Genomic DNA, 18319 nt, shown 5'->3' with positions numbered 1-18319 from the left:
AACAGTACACAGTATGATAGCAGCTGCTACCAGAATGGGCTTTTCTCTGTCCTACCTCACCCCACCCCAGGAAGACAACTTCACTGAAGCTATCTATCTTTGATTAGTTCACTATCCCAATTTTAGCGATTATTCAGCCTATTAAAAAAATATGTAATGTGACAAAAAGCAGAATAAAAAATTGGGCCAAAGAAAAAGAATTTTACATCTGTCAGGAACTTCATTTTGAGTGGGAAAATCTACTCTATCATTAATTTGAAATGGTTTGAACTAAAAATATGAACTGTAAAAACAATGAACTGATTACAATTTCATAGTTTACAAATCAGTACAAAGCTATACATTATAAAAATTGACTATAACAACACATAGCAACATTTTGATAAACTATATCACTTCATACTATTACTGATGATTAGGCTCTTCTAAATTTGCCCATGTACATATATTAATTGAAACATTTAATCAAGCATTTGATAGCTTAAAAGTTAAGCCAAAGAAACAAGTTTGTTATTAATTTATCCTTATTTCAGTTTATTATAAATGGATACAAACAATATGGAAATTTACATTTCATCTTAAAAATGAAGCATTTTTACAAAAACAATATTTAAACAGAGTAATCCCAAGACCCTGAATATCTGGCCAGGAGTCACTTCTCCACTATAGGGACATGGTATTATCAGCATCTCAATGTTTGTACGCTGCCACAAGGTAAAGGAATGTTATTTTAATATATTCAACTTAAAAATACCCGTCTTCTTTTGTCTAAACTCTGGGTACTTTCTCTCTTAAGATGACCTCTCCAATAAGAGACTTATAATACAATCTCTCCACAACCTCTGGTAACAAACTAAAAATTGAGCATATGCTTCACATACCTTTTTGAGATGTCCTAGTCTAAGTTTGAAAATTTCTTCCTGTTCATGATATTCTGCCAAAGTCAACCTGTCAAAAATGAGATGTAATTCTAGATATTAAGATTAATAGTTATTATTTCTTATTAACAACCAGCAAAAGAAGATAAATAAGTGGAAATACTACAATGCTGACAACATTTATCCCAAAATAAGCCAAAAGTCCTTTACAATGTTCTTCAGAATATACCTAATACTTACAGATGGAACAACTAATTCATAAATTCAGCAACTATTTAATGAGTGCTATGTATTAAGTGATGTTCCAGAATTTCAATACTCAGGGTACAATGAAAAAGACATTTTCTCCTTTCATTTTAGTTCGAACTTATACTCTATAATCCCCACTGAGGCAGAAAAGAAACAATTTAATAAAGAAGTAAAATAATCCCAAATAACAGTAAGTGTTATGAAGAAAACAAAAATGGGTGGCATGATAATGAGATTGTATTACAGTAATTTGTACCGAGTGTTAGGGAGGTGGTTTTGATCTAAACATCAAAAAGACAACTACAAGAGAAGCTGGGCGAGTTATGTTCTAGACACAAGCTACAGCAAGTGCAAGGATGCTACAAAGGACTCAGGCTGGCATACTGTAAGAAGAGAAAAAAATGTCAGCATCAAAACAGCCAGAGAGGCTGTGAGTAGTAGGAGAGGCAAGCAGGGGCCAGCTTATGTATGGACTTCCAGACCAAGGAATGAATTTCATTTTACTCTAAGAGTACTGGAAAAGTACTGCAAAGAGAGTCCATCCAGTTGGGTACTGGTTTAAAAAAAAGGAAAAATACTAGGAAGTTTTTTTTCTTCTTCCATGTGTTAGTGAGGAAAAGGAATGCTAAAACTATCGTCAACACACCAAATTCTTAATAAATATAAATAGACGTAAGACTTTCAATCTTGAAAGTACTTTACGGTTATTTTATTATTCTCAAATATTCATATATAACTTTGAAATATAACTAGCTTAATATATGTTGAACCATAATAAGACATAAACACTTTAATAACATTTCCTGAGAAAAAATTATTGTTTTCTGATAAAAGAAGAAAACCACTCTCCAATAAAACAACTTCCATTTCATACCCCAATACTGAAAGAACTGCTTTTATCAAGCCTGTTTGTTTACTCATGTGTTCTGGGGGTATTTGGAAAAGCTCCTAACCAGGTAAGATATATTTATGTTTATTCAGGTCCCTCAGCAACATTTAGTATAAATGTTATTCTCCTTTAGCTAGATATTAGTTAAATTTACTAATTCTAAAGAAAGGGTATTAAAAGGAAACAAACAAAAACCTCCAATAAATTCAGTTAGTATTCCACTAGAAACATCTTAAGAGTGAAACATTTAAAATTAAACCTGTCTACCCAGTCTTTTTTTTTTTTTTTTTAAGGATTTTATTTATTTATTTGAGAGAGACAATGAGATAGAGAGAGTATGAGAGGGCGGAGGGTCAGAGGGAGAAGCAGACTCCCCACTGAGCAGGGAGCCCGATGTGGGACTCGATCCCGGGACTCCAGGATCATGACCTGAGCCAAAGGCAGTTGCTTAACCAACTGAGCCACCCAGGCACCCCCCTGTCTACCCAGTCTTAATACAACTGCTGGATTTTATTATACTAAATATAGCAACAGTGGATAGTTGCAGCAGATGCTTCAAGTAAACTTAGAGAAGTGTTACAGTGTGACTGCAGATGGAGTGAAAGGAAAAGGGAAAGGTGATCTTAAAAGGTCTGGAAACTAAAACGGATAAAATCTCAACTAATTCAATAAACAAAAGCTATAGGAATTTTTGGCAATAGCTTCTGGATAGGCATATATACCACCAATGAAAATTTGGTGCAATTTGAGTTTCCTAAAATTTTTGAAATTGCATTCTACTAAGAAGTCTGGCTCTCATGCAAACTTGCAAAGCCCTTACATATGCAGATGGCTGGGAATTTCTGCAATTTGGAGGTAAGCATATTTTGCTGTGTTTAGTTGGTGCAGTTTTCAATAGCAACTATTCCTGTCAATTAAAAATGAATTAATATCTATTCCATGATGATTTAGTTTGTTGAATATTGTTTGGTTAATCTTATAGCATAATGTAATGCATATTTGCTATTTAATAGCACTTAGTTCCAGTTGTTAATACGTTTTATGTTATGGTTCAAATCATCCACATCCCTATAGCTAAAGCAAATGCATAGATACTCCCTCCCCAAATTTTCTTAGTAGAGTGATACTTCTTTATTGATTTAAAAAAACTTTAAACCCCCCCAAAAGGCAAAACTTTAACCACAGAGAATTATTTCATAGATCTACTACTCCTGATATTAAACACATACAATTCTCACTAAAAACTAATGGTAACTTTCAGCAGCAGCAGAACTATACTTCCTGCATTTTGATTACTACCACTATAACTACTATTAAGCTTTAAATAAATAGTAAAAAATAAATATTGATCACTTTCTCTCTGCTTGGTTTTGAAGCATTAATAAGCAAATTCTGCAGGAAGTACTAAATACTATGACACTCAATTTCTAGGGCAGTGATTATTACTATTTTATGATCGTGGGTATTTAAAAGTAATCTAAAGGAATTTATAATAAACACTCTCTCCGGAAAATTTCACATATACATAAATTTGGGGGTTCACAGCTCTCCGTTTAAGAATTCCTATCCCACGTTCTTGTCTCACCAATTGAATGCAAACCTCAAAACAGCAAAAGAGACATTTCTTACATTTCTCTGCATTTCCCTATCAGGAAGTATCTGACATATATTAGAGATTTTAAAGATATCTCTGTTGTCTATTTCCATTAATGAAAAGTGTTTTTACATAAAATGTAAAATATCTGAAAATGAAAAAAAAAATAAATTTAGATCAAATTAACCTAGGACAATCCTCTTAAAAAATGAAAAGAGGGGGGCGCCTGGGTGGCTCAGTCGTTAAGCGTCTGCCTTTGGCTCAGGTCACGATCCCAGGATCCTGGGATCGAGCCCCGCATCGGGCTCCCTGCTCCGTGGGAAGCCTGCTTCTCCCTCTCCCACTCCCCCGGCTTGTGTTCCCTCTCTCGCTGTGTTTCTGTCAAATAAATAAATAAAATCTTTAAAAAAAAAAAAAATGAAAAGAGGGACGCCTGGATGGCTCAAGTCAGTTAAGCGTTTGCCTTCAGCTCAGGTCATGATCCCAGGGTCCTGGGATCGAGTCCTACCATCGGGCTCCTTTCTCAGCAGGGAGCCTGCTCTCCTTCTGCCTGGCGCTCCCCATGCTTGTGCATTCGCGCGCTCTCTCTCTGACAAATAAATAAACAAAATCTTAAAAAAAAAGAATGAAAAGAGCTAAGGTAGGATTATGTTAATTTTAATGGCATTCAATTGCTACATAATTACTTTTATGATGTGTTTTTAAGACCCTAAAAAAATTCACACTCTTAAGCAAGTCTCAGTTGGTTAGGTTACTTAGCAAATCTTTTATTCACAGATAATGTGAAGGTCAAGTCTAATTCCTCCCTATATGAATCATACCTGATATTATAGCCTGAATGATTAATATTTTATTGTGTTCAAATATACATATGTGTGCTTATTTAAGGGTATACTAAAGCTCCTAAAGTAGGTTTATATAAAACTTTAAAGATTTTATTTATTTGATAGAGAGAAATAGAGAGTCAGAGAGTACAAGCAGGTGGAGGAGCAGAAGGAGAGGAGAGGGAGAAGCAGGCTCCCAGCTGAGCAGGGAGTCCAATGTGGGGCTCGATCCCAGGACCCTGGAATCCTGGGATCCTGACCTGAGCTGAAGGCAGTAGCTTAACCGACTGAGCCACCCAGGCATCCCTATAAAACTTTATTTTAAAAGCCAAGAAATTTAAACCTCAAACATAAGACTTATTATTAACTCATGATAATCTTCCATAATGAGTCTGAATGGATGAGAATTTTATTTTTAATCCAAAGAACTGTTCTACAGTAGTTTGACAGAACTGTGAGATGACTGTAACAGAACTAGTACAAATAACAAAACAGGGAATACTCATTTTGAACAAATCTGATAATCAATTCTTTAAATAAGACATTCTGTTTAAGAAGGAAATTAACCTGAAGTTGCAAAGCTAAGGAATGTAATCTATGGTAAATAAGACTATTACAGGCACTTAAGAAAAAAAATGGCAAGCCCATTTATTTGTACAATTTAGCAGACCTTTACTGAACATGAAGCTATGAGCTATGCATTGAGGATTAGATTTTTTACATGAGGGACGGTGGGACAGGAGACTAGTCTGCCTTTGAAAAGCCCTCAAAAAACTAGGAATAGAAGTTCCTCAACATGATAGAGGGCATTTATTAAAAACCCACAAATGACATCATACTCAAAGGTGAAAGAATGAAACCTTTCCCCTTAAGATGAGAAATAAGACAATGATGCTTTCACCACTACTGTTCAATATTGTGCTGGAAGTCCTACCAGAGGGGTTAAGAAAAAGAAACATAACATCATGCATCAGAATGAGAAAAGAAGTAAAACTATCTCTATTTGCAGATGACATAAGCCTAGATGTAAAAATCTCAAAGAATGAAGAAAAAACCACCACCAGAGCTAATAAATCAGCAAAGTGCAGGGTACAAAATCAACCCACAAAAATCAGTTGTGTTTCTATACACCAGCAATGAACAATCTAAAAAGGATATTAAGAATACAATTCCATTTATAATAGAATCCAAAAGAATAAAATACCTAGAAATAAATTTAACCCAGGAAATGACTTGTACACTAAAAACTACAAAACAGTGCTAAGGAAGTTAATCAAAACTAATTAAATGAAAAGACTTCTATGTTCTATTGATATGTAGATATTTGCTGTAGACTGGATTAGTAGACTTAATGTTGTTAAGAGGGCAATCCTCTCCAAAGTCATCCATATAGTCAATATAATCCTGATCAAAATACAAATGGTCCATTTTGCCAAAATGGGGAAAAAAATTACAAAACAGTATCGAAAAAGAAAAAACAAAGTTATAGGACTCTCACTTATTTCAAAACTTACTACAAAGTTATGGTCATTAAAACAGTTACTACCATAAAGATAGACATATAAGGGGGCGCCTGGGTGGCTCAGTCGGTTAAGCAGCTGCCTTCGACTCGGGTCAGGATCCCAGGCTCCTGGGATCGAGCCCCGCATCGGGCTCCCTGCTTAGCAGAGAGCCTGCTTCTCTCCCTTTCCCTCTGCCTGCCACTCTGCCTACTTGTGCTATCTCTCTGTCAAATAAATAAATTAAAAAAAAAAAATCTTAAAGATAGACATATAGGCCAAAGGAACAGAAAGGAGTACAGATATCCATGGCCAGGTGATTTCTGACAAGGTGCCAAGACCATTCAATGGGGAAAAGAATAGTCTCTTCAACAAACAGTGCTGGGACAAATGGATAACCACATGCAAAAGAATGAAGTTGGACCCCTACCTCACTCTATATAAAAAATTAACAAAGGGATCAATAATCTAAATATAAGAACTAAAACTAGAAAACTTAGAACACAGCACAGGCGTAAATGTCCTTAACCATGGATTTGGTAAAGGATTCTTAGATTTGACACCAAAAGTATGAACAAAAAACAAAACAATAACGTAAAATTCAAATCAAATCAAAGGACATTATCAAGAAAGTAACACAATTTATAGAATGGGAGCAAATATCTACATATCATATATCTGACAAGGGTTTAGTATCTAGACTATATAAAGGACTCTTGTAACTCAACAACAAAAAGACAAGCAGCTCAATTAAAAACTGAGCAAAAGACTTCAATTATCTATACAAAGACCAACAAGCACATTAAAAGACATTCAACATTATGAGCCATTCAGAAGTGTAAATCAAAACCACAATGAGATGACACTTTACAGCTACTAGGATGATTATAATAAAAAAAACAGAAGACAAAAAGTGTTGCCAAAGATGTGAAGAAATAGGAACTCCTGTCTATTGCTGGCGGAGATGTAAAATATTGCAACTACGAAAAATAGTTTAGCAGTTCTGCAAGAATTTGAACACAGAATTGCCATATAACTTTGCAATTCTACTCCTAGGTATATACTCAAAAAAAAAAAAGAAAACATAGGTCTCATTCTATCCAGAGTGTAAAGGACAGTAAGATTGAGATTCACAAAAAGCTGCTCTTTTTTTTTTTTTTTAAAGATTTTATTTATTTATATGACAGAGAGACAGCGAGAACAGGAACACAAGCAGGGGGAGTGGGAGAGGGAGAAGCAGGCTTCCCGCTGAGCAGGGGGACCCCAATGTGGGACTCGATCCCAGGACCCTGGGATCATGACCTGAGCTGAAGGCAGACGCTTAACGACTGAGCCACCCAGGCGCCCTGCTCTATTTTTTTTAAAAAAGGAGGGCATTGCTGGACAACATTTTTTTTTTTAAAGATTTTATTTATTCATTTATTTGAGTGAGAGAGAGAGAGCACATGAGAGGGGGGAAGGTCAGAGGGAGAAGCAGACTCCCTACCGAACAGGGAGTCCGATGCGGGACTCGATCCCGGGACTCCAGGATCATGACCTGAGCCAAAGGCAGTCACTTAACCAACTGAGCCACCCAGGTGCCCGCTGGACAACATTTTTGCTAATACCCCAGAGAGGTGCGAAATGGTCTTTAAAAGATTAAGTGTGCAACTCATAGCCTCCCTCAGCCTTCTCAGCAGAAGTCAGAAACAGCAATGGGATTACCTAGAAAAGAACATGGAGGACCCTCTTATCTAATGGAGTGAATGCCTCTGTGAGAGGGGGGAGATCCATGAGATCTTCTGACAATGTTAAACAGAAACACTGCCAGATTGGGATTTAAAATGGCAGAGAGAGTACAAAATGAAAGGCTGTCAGACCCCCAAAATTCCACAAACAAGAAACAGGCCGACAAAGCTACTCAGCTACATATACATGCTAACCTTAATGAAAAAGAAACCTTTGTGAAAAAGACTCAGAGGAAAGAACTTTGAGTCTAGAAGGCGGAGTCACAGCCATAGAAAATTATTACCAGACCTTGAAACCAAATGGGAGTTTGCCTGGATGGATTTTGAAACTACTTGGGATCAGTGACTCCTTTCGTTGTTTTTTTTTTTTTTTCCTGCTTCAACAAAATGTCTTTAGTTGTTTTCCTATGCCTGTCCCCACCACCATACTTTGAGAAGAGAGAAGCTGTTTCTTGAGGTTCACAGACTAAGAGTAATTGTATTTTGGGGTGAATTATACAGGTTCTCACCCATACCTAATTTAGATGAGATGCAGAAAGTTTGAGCTGATGAAATTTTGATGAGATTTTGGATGTTGAGTTGATGCTGTAATTGGGTTGGGATGTAATTGTAATTGGGATGTTGAGTTGATTCTTTTGAGGATGTTGGGATAGGATGAATGTATTCTACATGTGGGAAGGATGTGAATCTTGGCTCAGAGGGGAGACGGGTAGGCAGAATATCAGCTTCCAAAGATACCACATCCTAATCTTTGGAATTTATGAATATGTTACCTTACACAGCAAAAGATTAAGTGGGATTAAGGTTGCTAACTAGCTGACCTTAACGTAAGGTGATTATCCTAGATAATACAGCTATGAGTACAGAGCAAAGAAAAAAATTTATCTGAAGTAAACTAGGAAAAGACACAGAAGAGATAACATCTGAGCCTGATTAAAGAGAAGCAGCAGAGGGAAGCCAGGAAGAACCAGGAAGAACCAGGGCATACAGGGCATCATGGTGACTCAAGTGCACAGCATGTAGATATGAATGCAAAAAGAAAAATCAATGTACAGTATAGATTAAGGAAGTTCTACTAATGCTAAGAGTTTTAATCAAGGATCAATGCCGGAAGCGCCTGGGTGGCTTGGCTAAGTGTCTGACTCCTGGTTTTGGCTCAGGTCATGATCTCAGGGCCGTGGGACTGAGCCCCGCATCAGGCTCCGCACTCAGCAGGGAGGCTGCTTGAAATTCTCTCTCCCCCGCCCCCACCCACCCCATCTCCAAAATAAATCAATAAATCTTAAAAAAAAAAAAAAATCTATGCTGAATTTTGCCTCATGTTTTTTGTTTGGGCATCTATTAATATTATCATGTGATCTTTCTCCTTACATGGAAAATTACAGATTTTTTTTAATGTTAAACCAACCCTGCATATCTAAAATAAACCGAACTTGGTCTTGATAAATTATCATTTTTATATATATGTTTGGTTGCTAATATTTTATTTAAGATTTTTATATTTGCGTTTATAAAATGACATTAATCTGTAACTTTCCTTCTTTGTATCATCTTGGTTAAATTCTGACACTTAGATTATGCTAGTCTCATAAAATAAGCTGAAGTATTTCTGACTTAGCTATTCTTTAAAAAAAAAAGTTTTTAAAAAGATTGGCACTATTTCTTCTTTAAATGTATATTTCATAAATGAGGTCATCTATACCTAGATTTTTAATTTTTTTAAAGATTTATTTATTTGGGGCGCCTGGGTGGCTCCGTTGGTTAAGTGACTGCCTTCGGCTCAGGTCATGATCCTGGAGTCCCAGGATCGAGTCCCGCATCGGGCTCCCTGCTCAGCGGGGAGCCTGCTTCTCCCTCTGACCCTCCCCCCTCTCATGTGTTCTCTCTCTCTCAAATAAATAAATAAAATCTTTAAAAAAAAAAAAGATTTATTTATTTATTTGAGAGAGAGAGCAAGAGCAAGAGGGAGAGAGAAACTTTAGCAGACTCCTCGCTGAGCTTGGAGCCTACCGTGGGGCTAGATCCCACAACCCTGAGATCAAGAAACCAAGAGTCAGATGCTCAACCAACTGCACCATCCACGGGCCCCTGGATTTTTAATTTTTTAATTACAGATTCAATTTCTTTAATAGTTACAGAACTACTTAGACTTCTGTTTCTTCTAGTGTCAACTGTTAAGTTAGATTTTTTTAGAAATCTATCCATTTCACAAAAATTTTTCAAGTTTAAGCCATTTATGTTCTTTTGTTTTCCTTTATCTATAGACTTTGTGGTAATATACTTTTCATTCCTAATAATGGTTGTCTTCTCTCTTTTTCAATTTTATTAGTTTTGTTTTGTTTTGGAATAAAACACATTTTTTGGATTGGCTGATTCTCTGTATTGTATATGTTTATTTCCTGTATCATTAATTTCTGCTTTTTCCTCTTCCTTTTTTGGTTAATTCTACTGCTCATCTTCTAACATACTGAAATAGTTTATAAAGTTTTAGTTTTTCTTCTTTTCATATATATGTACATAAGGTTATACATTTCCCCCGGATACTGGTCAGATTTATCTCACAAATTTTGCTACATGGCACTTTCATTATTACTCATCTAAAAATATTTTTCTCATTTCCACTGAGATTTTTTTACTACTTTATTTTTAGTGATTTCTAGTCTAATTCCACTGTGGTCAGAGAACATATTCTATGATTCTAATCCTGTAAGTTTCACCCATGAGTTCAACCAAATATTTAAGAAACACTGCCAGTCCTATACAAACTCTTTTAATCTTTTGAAATTTGTGGAGACTTGCTTTATGACCTAACATGATAAATTTTTATAAAAGCCCATGCTTAAAAAAGAACACATATTCTATAGATGTTAGGGGTATTCTGCGTCAAGTTTGTCCATCCCACTGAAATCTTCTATACCCATATTGTGTGTCCTGTTTTTTTATTGTTTTATTTTTATCTGTATGTTCAATTACTAAGAAATGTGTGTGTTGAAATCTATTATGACTTGTGGATCTGTTTATATCTCCTTAAAGTACTGTCAATTTTTCACTTATCTTGAGGCCATATTATTATATGCACACAAATTTAGAATTACTATATGTTCCTGGCGATTTGAGCCATTTATAGTTATGAAATAACCACTTTATTTCTTGTAATTTTTTTGCCTTAAATTTTACTGTGTCTCATATAATACAGCTTTCTTTGGTTGGCATTTACCTGGAATATTTTTTTCTTAACTTATATTCCCAATTTATCTTTTTCTTTTCCTTTGGCTACTTTTAAAAATTTCTCTTTGCCTTGATTTTTCTGAAATTTCATTATGATGTGTCTAGGTATTTCTTTTTATTCATCCTACTTGGAATTCTCTCGCCTCTGTGAGTCTACATATTGATCTTATTCATCTGCTTAAAATATCCTCAGTTACTTAATCTTCAAATATTGCTTCTGCTCCATTCAAGATGGTTCTTCTATGGTCAGGCGACTTGTCTAGTAATAATTTTAAGTCTAAAGACAGTAAGATACCTTCAAATAATCACCAACCGAAAACTCTAAAACCAGTAAAAACCATTTTGAGAATGAAGGCAAAATAAAGTTAGTTTCATACCAAGAAAAAATTGAAAGGTGTCACTACCAATAGACTGACACTAAAAAGAAAAATTTTCTAAAGGGTTTTCTTGGGCAGAAAGATCTTACTATGTAAAAAAATCAAAGCTGTAAGAATAAATGAACAGCAAAAAAATGGTAAATATATAAGTAACATTTAGATCAACACAGACTATACTAGACAAAGATGTCTTTACAGAGAGAGGTGTGTCTGACAGAGAGAGAGAGAATCAAATACACAAAAACTGAGCAACCTAATAAGAAAAAGGGACAGAGATGAGGCAGGATAAATCAACAACATAAAGACCAGATTTAAGCCCCAATAAATAAATACATGAAATGAAAATAGATTAAATGCTCCAATGAAAGATTTTTCAGACATGATTTTTTAAAAAATCAATTAAACATGTCAAAATCCATAAAATGTATACAACACCAAAGGTGAATTTTAATGTGCACTATAAACTCTGGGTGATAATGATGTGCCAATGCACATTCATCAAGTGTAACAAATATACCACTCTGGTGCAGGATATTGATAGTGGTGGAGGTTGTGTGTGGGGACAGGGAGTGTATGTGAACTCTCTGTACTTTCTGCTCAATTTTGCTATACACTAAAACGGCTCTAAAAATAAATTTTATTAATTAAAAAGTCTATTATATTATTTACAAAAGAAGTAATCCACTAAATAACTTTATGGTATGTAAAATATAATCCTGAGTTAAAATTAAAGCTTTAATGAGAAAACACAGTGGGTCTAAAACTTCCTTAATACAAAATAGAAGGTAAAATATTACTGTTTACTTTGCAAGCATCCTCTGTGAGACATGAAATACATAAATAAAATCAAAACATGATTTAAAATATATTTAACATGAGGTCAAAATCTTGATTAAAATTAATTACAATTAACACAAGCGTCATTTAGACATCCATAGGTAATATTATCTATGCAAATTACTCTGAATAAAAGAAGTATATGTGACTAAAATTAGAAACTACTACCTAAAAAATCTGACCGAATCTTGCTGGTAGTTAAAAATTAGTTAAGAGCCAGGAACCACGCAAGTACTTTAACATGCATTACCTCGTATCATCTTTTCAACACTATGATATATGTACTTTGACAAGTGAGGAAATGGAGGCTCAAAAAAGTAAAACAGATTACCAAAAACAACAACCTGAAAGAGTCAAGGATGGATTCCACATCTGTCTGTCTACAACTCTTAAAGTCCTAACCACTCCATAGTAGTAACTTCATTTTCTATGTTAATTTCTTGATAGAAAAAAATTAAAGATTTATGGTTTCTAATTATACTAGATGTTCTGCACATACACTAGATGTTCTAGTTACCACCAAACAGTGATTCAGAAGGAATTTTTAGAAGACAGTTGCAGAGAACAGCCACTAAAATATAATAATATATAAATCAAAGTGCTTCTGGGGTGCCTGGGTGGCTCAGTTGGTTGAACATCCAACTCTTGATTTCAGCTCAGGTCATGTTCTCAGGGTTCTGGGATCGATCCCCCCATCGATCGAGACTCCCGCAGCGGATTTTCTCTCTCCTCTCCCTCTGCCCCTCCCTTCCCCTGCTCTCATGCACGCTCCCTCCTCTAATAAATCAATTTTTTTTAAAAAGTGCTTCTATGGCTTTTTTCCCTATTTAAATCTGCATTTGTATAAAGATATAGTTAAAACTTTTTTATGCAGTTATCACTTCATTTGCCACTCCAAGAACGTATAGCAGTTTAAGTTTAGGGTTAGTTCTCAGTCAACATATATAATAAAGTGGGGTGAAATAAGACAAGTCTATGACTATTAAAGTATTGTTAGGGCTGTTAAGCATCCTGGAATACAAGTAAGCAAAATACCTGTGACAAACTAGAAAAATGAAGGAGAAACTAATGAGGAGAAAATAAAATTCAATCAAATGCTTATGTACCAGAATTTAGCATTTACTAACCACTTTCCATATGTCAGAAAACTGTGCTACATATTGAGAATATAGAGATAAAAGCTACATACAGAACAGGCACGTACAAAAGGCTATAGGCACCTAACCTGAGGGGAAATGGGGGAGAAAATGGGAAGAAAAAAAGTTAGAGAGGGCTTCCTACTGAAATTGGTATTTGAACCAAGCCTTAAAAGATGAACAGGCAATGAGAAGGTGAAGAAAGGCAAGGAACAAGATGTATAAAGGCACAGAAACAAGAACGCCTAATCCACTTAGAAAACGAAAGAGTTTAACATAAGATACATAGGACAGATGTTGGGAGTGAAATGAAAGAGAAAAATAAGGCCTACAAAGAGCCCTTCATGAGGGTGAATTTTATCTTGAAGGTCAGTGAAGGAGGTTAAATGTGAAACTGACATGAAGAGACACATAAGAAACAGGAATCTAGGTTAAAAAGAGATGAGGTCCTATACTAAGATAGTAGCAAGGAAGATGGACAAATACAAGATGCTACAGAAACAGACACAGAGAACGAGGGAAAGGGAAACATCTAGGATGTTTATAGTGTCATTAACAGAGTAAATGGTGATGCTATGACTGAAGAGACAGAGGACACTATCACATTACCTTAAAGTGATAATTAACTCCTATCCTTCAGGGATCAAGGAAAAACTTTTAGGAGGAAATACCTAGTATGGGATTTAAAAGATGGAGAGGAATTAAAAACCATGGGTTGGAGTTTGAAAGTTGGCACTGAAGGGAAGGCACTGGTTAGTGACAAAAGAAGAGGCTAGAGTGGTCAGAAGATGCCAGATCAAAAGTGCTTTAAATGAAGTCATCTTAGGATTTTTGGATTCTGTGATTCAAAAAACAGCTATGTTAGGGTGATAAGGAAGAGAACAAAAGGATCATATTTTGCAAAAATGATTCTGATTGCAAAATGAAAATGAACTAGATTGCTAAACCAAAGCTGAAAGGAGAGGTAGGAAAAAAAAAATAACCCAATTAAGAGAGGACAGTAACTTGAGTTAGAATGGTGTCAGTGGGGTCTTACGTAAGTGGATACACTTGAGAACTAGAAGGATTGGTGTCTTGTAGGAGTGGAGTTAAAGCTAATACACACTGTATTCTATATAACCACTCATCTACCCATCTACCCTTTATTAAGCAACAAATTTATTAATTTACAAAAAGTAAACCATTTGCTAGTTTTTCTTAAAATTTCAATAAATGAATTAATTCTAATTTAAAAAGCCCACCAAGATTAGAAAAGGTTTGAAGATGGAAGTAGATTTTGAGGTAGATTTTGAAAAATAAGCAAACAACCACCTATTTATTAATGGAAAATAATAAAAATGGATTAAGGAAAATAAATGAAATCTTGATCTAAAACATTAAGGATGATAAAAATCTGGCATGTGGAACTGAGAGGATGGTAGTACCATTTACTAACAGAAAACACAGGAAAAAACAAGGGGTGTGTATATGTGGATGAGTGTGTGTGTGTGTGTGTGTGTGTGTGGAGAGAGACAGATTGGAATGGGAATGGTAATATTAAATAATTTTTGTTTTGTTCTGTAATTCTAGTAAATACAGTTTTGAAAAGGCTACATTAGAAGTACTGATAACAACCAAGAAAGGATATGACATTCAAAATTGAGATATATTTAATACTCAAGAGAGAAAGTGGACTGGAGACAGAAACCTGGATGTCAGAAGCATATATGTGATAACTGAAACTCTGAGGGTAGCTAATTTTCAAGGAGAATATGTAGAGTAGGAAGTAAGATGACCAAGACAGATCTTTTAAAGATTACTTACATTTTACAAATTGGTAGTGTAAATAATGTCCATAGAAAAGACTGAGAAGATGAGCCAGAGGAGTTAAAATGAAAATTAGGAGATCAAGGTATTTCAAAAACTAAAGACAAGATAGTCTTTTGGGAAAAAATAAGTCAACAATATTCAATGCTGCCAAGTTAAAGACTCAAATGTCTATGGCACTGAGCATCAAAAAGATAGTTAATCTTTAAAAGGCAATTTCATTTAAGAAAGAAGAAAATGGAAGGTGAGACAGAAGAGACTGGTACAAGCAAGTCTTTCAAGAAAACCTGATTATAAAGATGACAGGATATGGAGGCCAGAATTAGGGATATATAATTGAAGCAGAGTTTTTGGTTTCATTTTGTCTTCTAAAAGGAGAACCAGTAGAGAACAAAAAGCTGACGACAGAAGATAAAGGACGTATCTATAGAAGAGTCCCTCATGTAGCAGAGTATGGGAATCAAAGCACAGATGAAACATTACCTTTCAACAAAGGAAAAAAAGAATATATCCACATAAAAATATCAAACAGTGTGTGTGTGTGTGCGTGTTTGTATGTATTTTCTATTCACAAAAACTTAAGTTCTTGCAGAACAAAAAAATTATGTTTGGACACATCTGTAAATCAAAATTTTAACAATGGTCTTCTCTATGGATGGGATCATGGTCTATATTGTCTTATTATGTTCTTTCATATTTTCCCAACTTTCTAGGTATAATAAGCATTTAACTATTTAAAAATCTCTTTGCCCATTGAACTATAAAGAGTAGTTCATCATTAATGCAGAAAATTTAGAAAATAAATAAAAGCAGAAAGGGAAAAAACAATACCTATAACCTCCAACGTACTGCTTTCAGAGGTTAAGAAAATATATGTCAGTTATATTTTTAATATTCTCTCAGAAAAAGGAACATTAATGGAAACACAGAATTGAGATAATCAAAACTAATAACTGACTATCATTCAGACATGAAGAAAGAGTGGATTCCAGTTTCCTCTTAGCTGCTAAATCTTCATTTTAAAAGAGGATTAATAAGTCTCCACTTACAAAGGCTGAATTCAGGTATTCGGAGATTTAGAAGTAAATTTTAATACTGCCTTCCCTCCTGGCCATAAGTATTTTTAATATTTAAGTATTCGTGTAAATATAAATAATATCTAACATTCATGCTCACTGGCAACGATTTAAAAAAAAGGTAAATTAAAATGGAGGCTTACAGTTGTGGTAAATTGGGTCTAACAAAGGGATCATTCTCTGCTCCATTGACTGCTTTGTTTTTCCTTTGTTTTGGTTCAGAATTGGTAGAGGGTGCCTGAGAATTATTAGCTGTGGGAGGTTTGCGTTTGGCTAGAAGTTTCCTTTGCCTTTCAATGTCTTCCCTTTGCTGATTCACCCATTCTTGCTGCCTGTATAAAAATAAATGTAAAAAACCGTATTAACTTTTCATTATTACTCTTCACAGTTAAAACACGAATATATTAATAAACATGAAAAAGCATATAACATGAACAAAAATTATGGTTCCATTTTTTTGAACCTACTTGTACTAACTGTCCAGGTCTCATTTGAAGCATTCATTTCTAAATTCCCTAAATCCCCCAAACTAGGGAAAGATGTATTGCTATATTTAATCTCATGGTACTTGTAGATCTCCAGCTCCTTCTTCCTAGTAAGTAACATTCCTATAGATACTTGATTAGAATGTCTCTAGAGTACATTAGTCCATGAGAACAGAGACCACATCTATTTTATATCCTATCGTATCCCTAGTGCCCAGCATAATCATCAGCACATACTGGGAATTCAGTAAATACTTGCTCAATGAAACAAATAGGCTATTAAAGAATAGAGATAAGCACGGAGTGGATTTTAAACATGCATCTCATCACTTTGTGTTTATAGAAAAACTTTAAAAAGACAATCTAATAAAGTGTTATTTTCCAAATTTGTCTTTGTCAGAAAGATTTTGGGAATGTGCAAGCACTACCTTGAAATGAAACAAAAACTGACCTAAATATAAGAAATTTATGAGGAAAGAATTTTGACAATTTGAAGCAAACAAGAAAAAAAAATAAGGGAAACCAGAAAAATTAGCATGGCTATGAAAAATGAGCAATTAATAAAAGTAAAAATATTACTGCTTCCCATTCAAGAATCTGAAGCTTACTAATTCTAAAAAATACTAAATATCATGTGTATTATAAAAATATAGGTTAGAGATTTCAGCAATTTGACCAGAGCAAGAGTAGGTGACAGTGAAGCTTTTTAAAACTATTCCATCACACAACTTGTTCTCACAGTAACCATGTTCCCTTTTAGGTCACCTCAACACGCTAAGAAAAAAATTTTAAAACTCTACATGGTTATGATACTTAGATTTAAACAAGACAAATGTTTCAATTCCTTGGCTCCCCACCCCACTCAAAGCAGAACTACAAAACTTCTACTCTGCTGACCCAAAATTGGCTTTACATACATTGCCTGTTCCTATGATTCTAGCCAGACAGTAGTAGAGTATGACCAGAATGAAAGAATCAATAGCCACCTAGGCAGAAGAGTAAAAGGGTGGAGAAAATTCAAGAATAGCAAAGCTAGAACAGGAGTTTAATCCAGTTTTCTTTTGGAAAGAGAAATAAATAACTTCATTTTATTAAAATAGTTAATTTATAAAGCTAGCTTAGAGCACAATCAAGATGTTATAAATGAAAACAAATGGCAATAATCCTAATGTTTAAAATCCTAAAAAGTAAAGAGTTACTGGAATGAATATAAAGCTAATATCTGTTTATTTAGGAATGACTACACAATTTAGAGATTATTAATTTAATATTACTAATATTTATTTCTCTTCTCATCCACCAACTACTTTGGGTTATGTCACTGATAAACTACTTAATTTACACTGATAAGCAGCTTTATTTAAAATCTGCATATGTAATAACACACAGTAGGCCCTCAATACAAGAAATGCAAGTAACTTTCTAAAAACTAGATTACTTATTATAAAAGGATATAACTTAGGAACGGCCAGATGGAAGAGATGCATAGAACAAGGTATAGGGTAAGGGTATAGGGCTTCCAGGCTCTAATTGTACCATTCTCCCCAAACCTCCATGTGTTCACCAACCCAGAAGCTCCAATTTTGCTCTTGACAGCTTGATGAAGAAATTTTTACTACAAACACAGCTTATATTTTAGATTTGTTATTCTTAGTTTGTATTTAAGGTTATATTATGTAGCCTATTTTATTCATTATCAGGACAACTGTAGATA

At 34.6% G+C, this 18319-nt stretch overlaps 1 protein-coding gene across 5 annotated transcripts in view; it reads right to left on the bottom strand.

The window, feature by feature from the left end:
• TLK1 (tousled like kinase 1) overlaps window positions 1-18319 on the bottom strand; it is a 149118-nt gene that overhangs the window by 30879 nt on the left and 99920 nt on the right. For all 5 annotated transcript variants that reach the window (XM_081814201.1, XM_081814198.1, XM_081814197.1 and 2 more), the window contains 2 exons: window positions 16264-16452; window positions 882-948 (listed from right to left, as the gene is read on the bottom strand). In XM_081814201.1, coding sequence (XP_081670327.1) covers window positions 882-948; window positions 16264-16452 — 256 coding nt within the window. The remainder of the gene's footprint in view (window positions 1-881; window positions 949-16263; window positions 16453-18319) is intronic.

This window comes from Leptonychotes weddellii, chromosome 3 (genome assembly GCF_054177405.1).
Source record: "Leptonychotes weddellii isolate Sample4059 chromosome 3, ASM5417740v2, whole genome shotgun sequence".
Taxonomy (NCBI): Eukaryota; Metazoa; Chordata; class Mammalia; order Carnivora; family Phocidae; genus Leptonychotes; species Leptonychotes weddellii.
The sequence above is the reverse complement of the archived record's forward strand: the minus strand, read 5'-3'. Positions and strand labels throughout refer to the sequence as shown.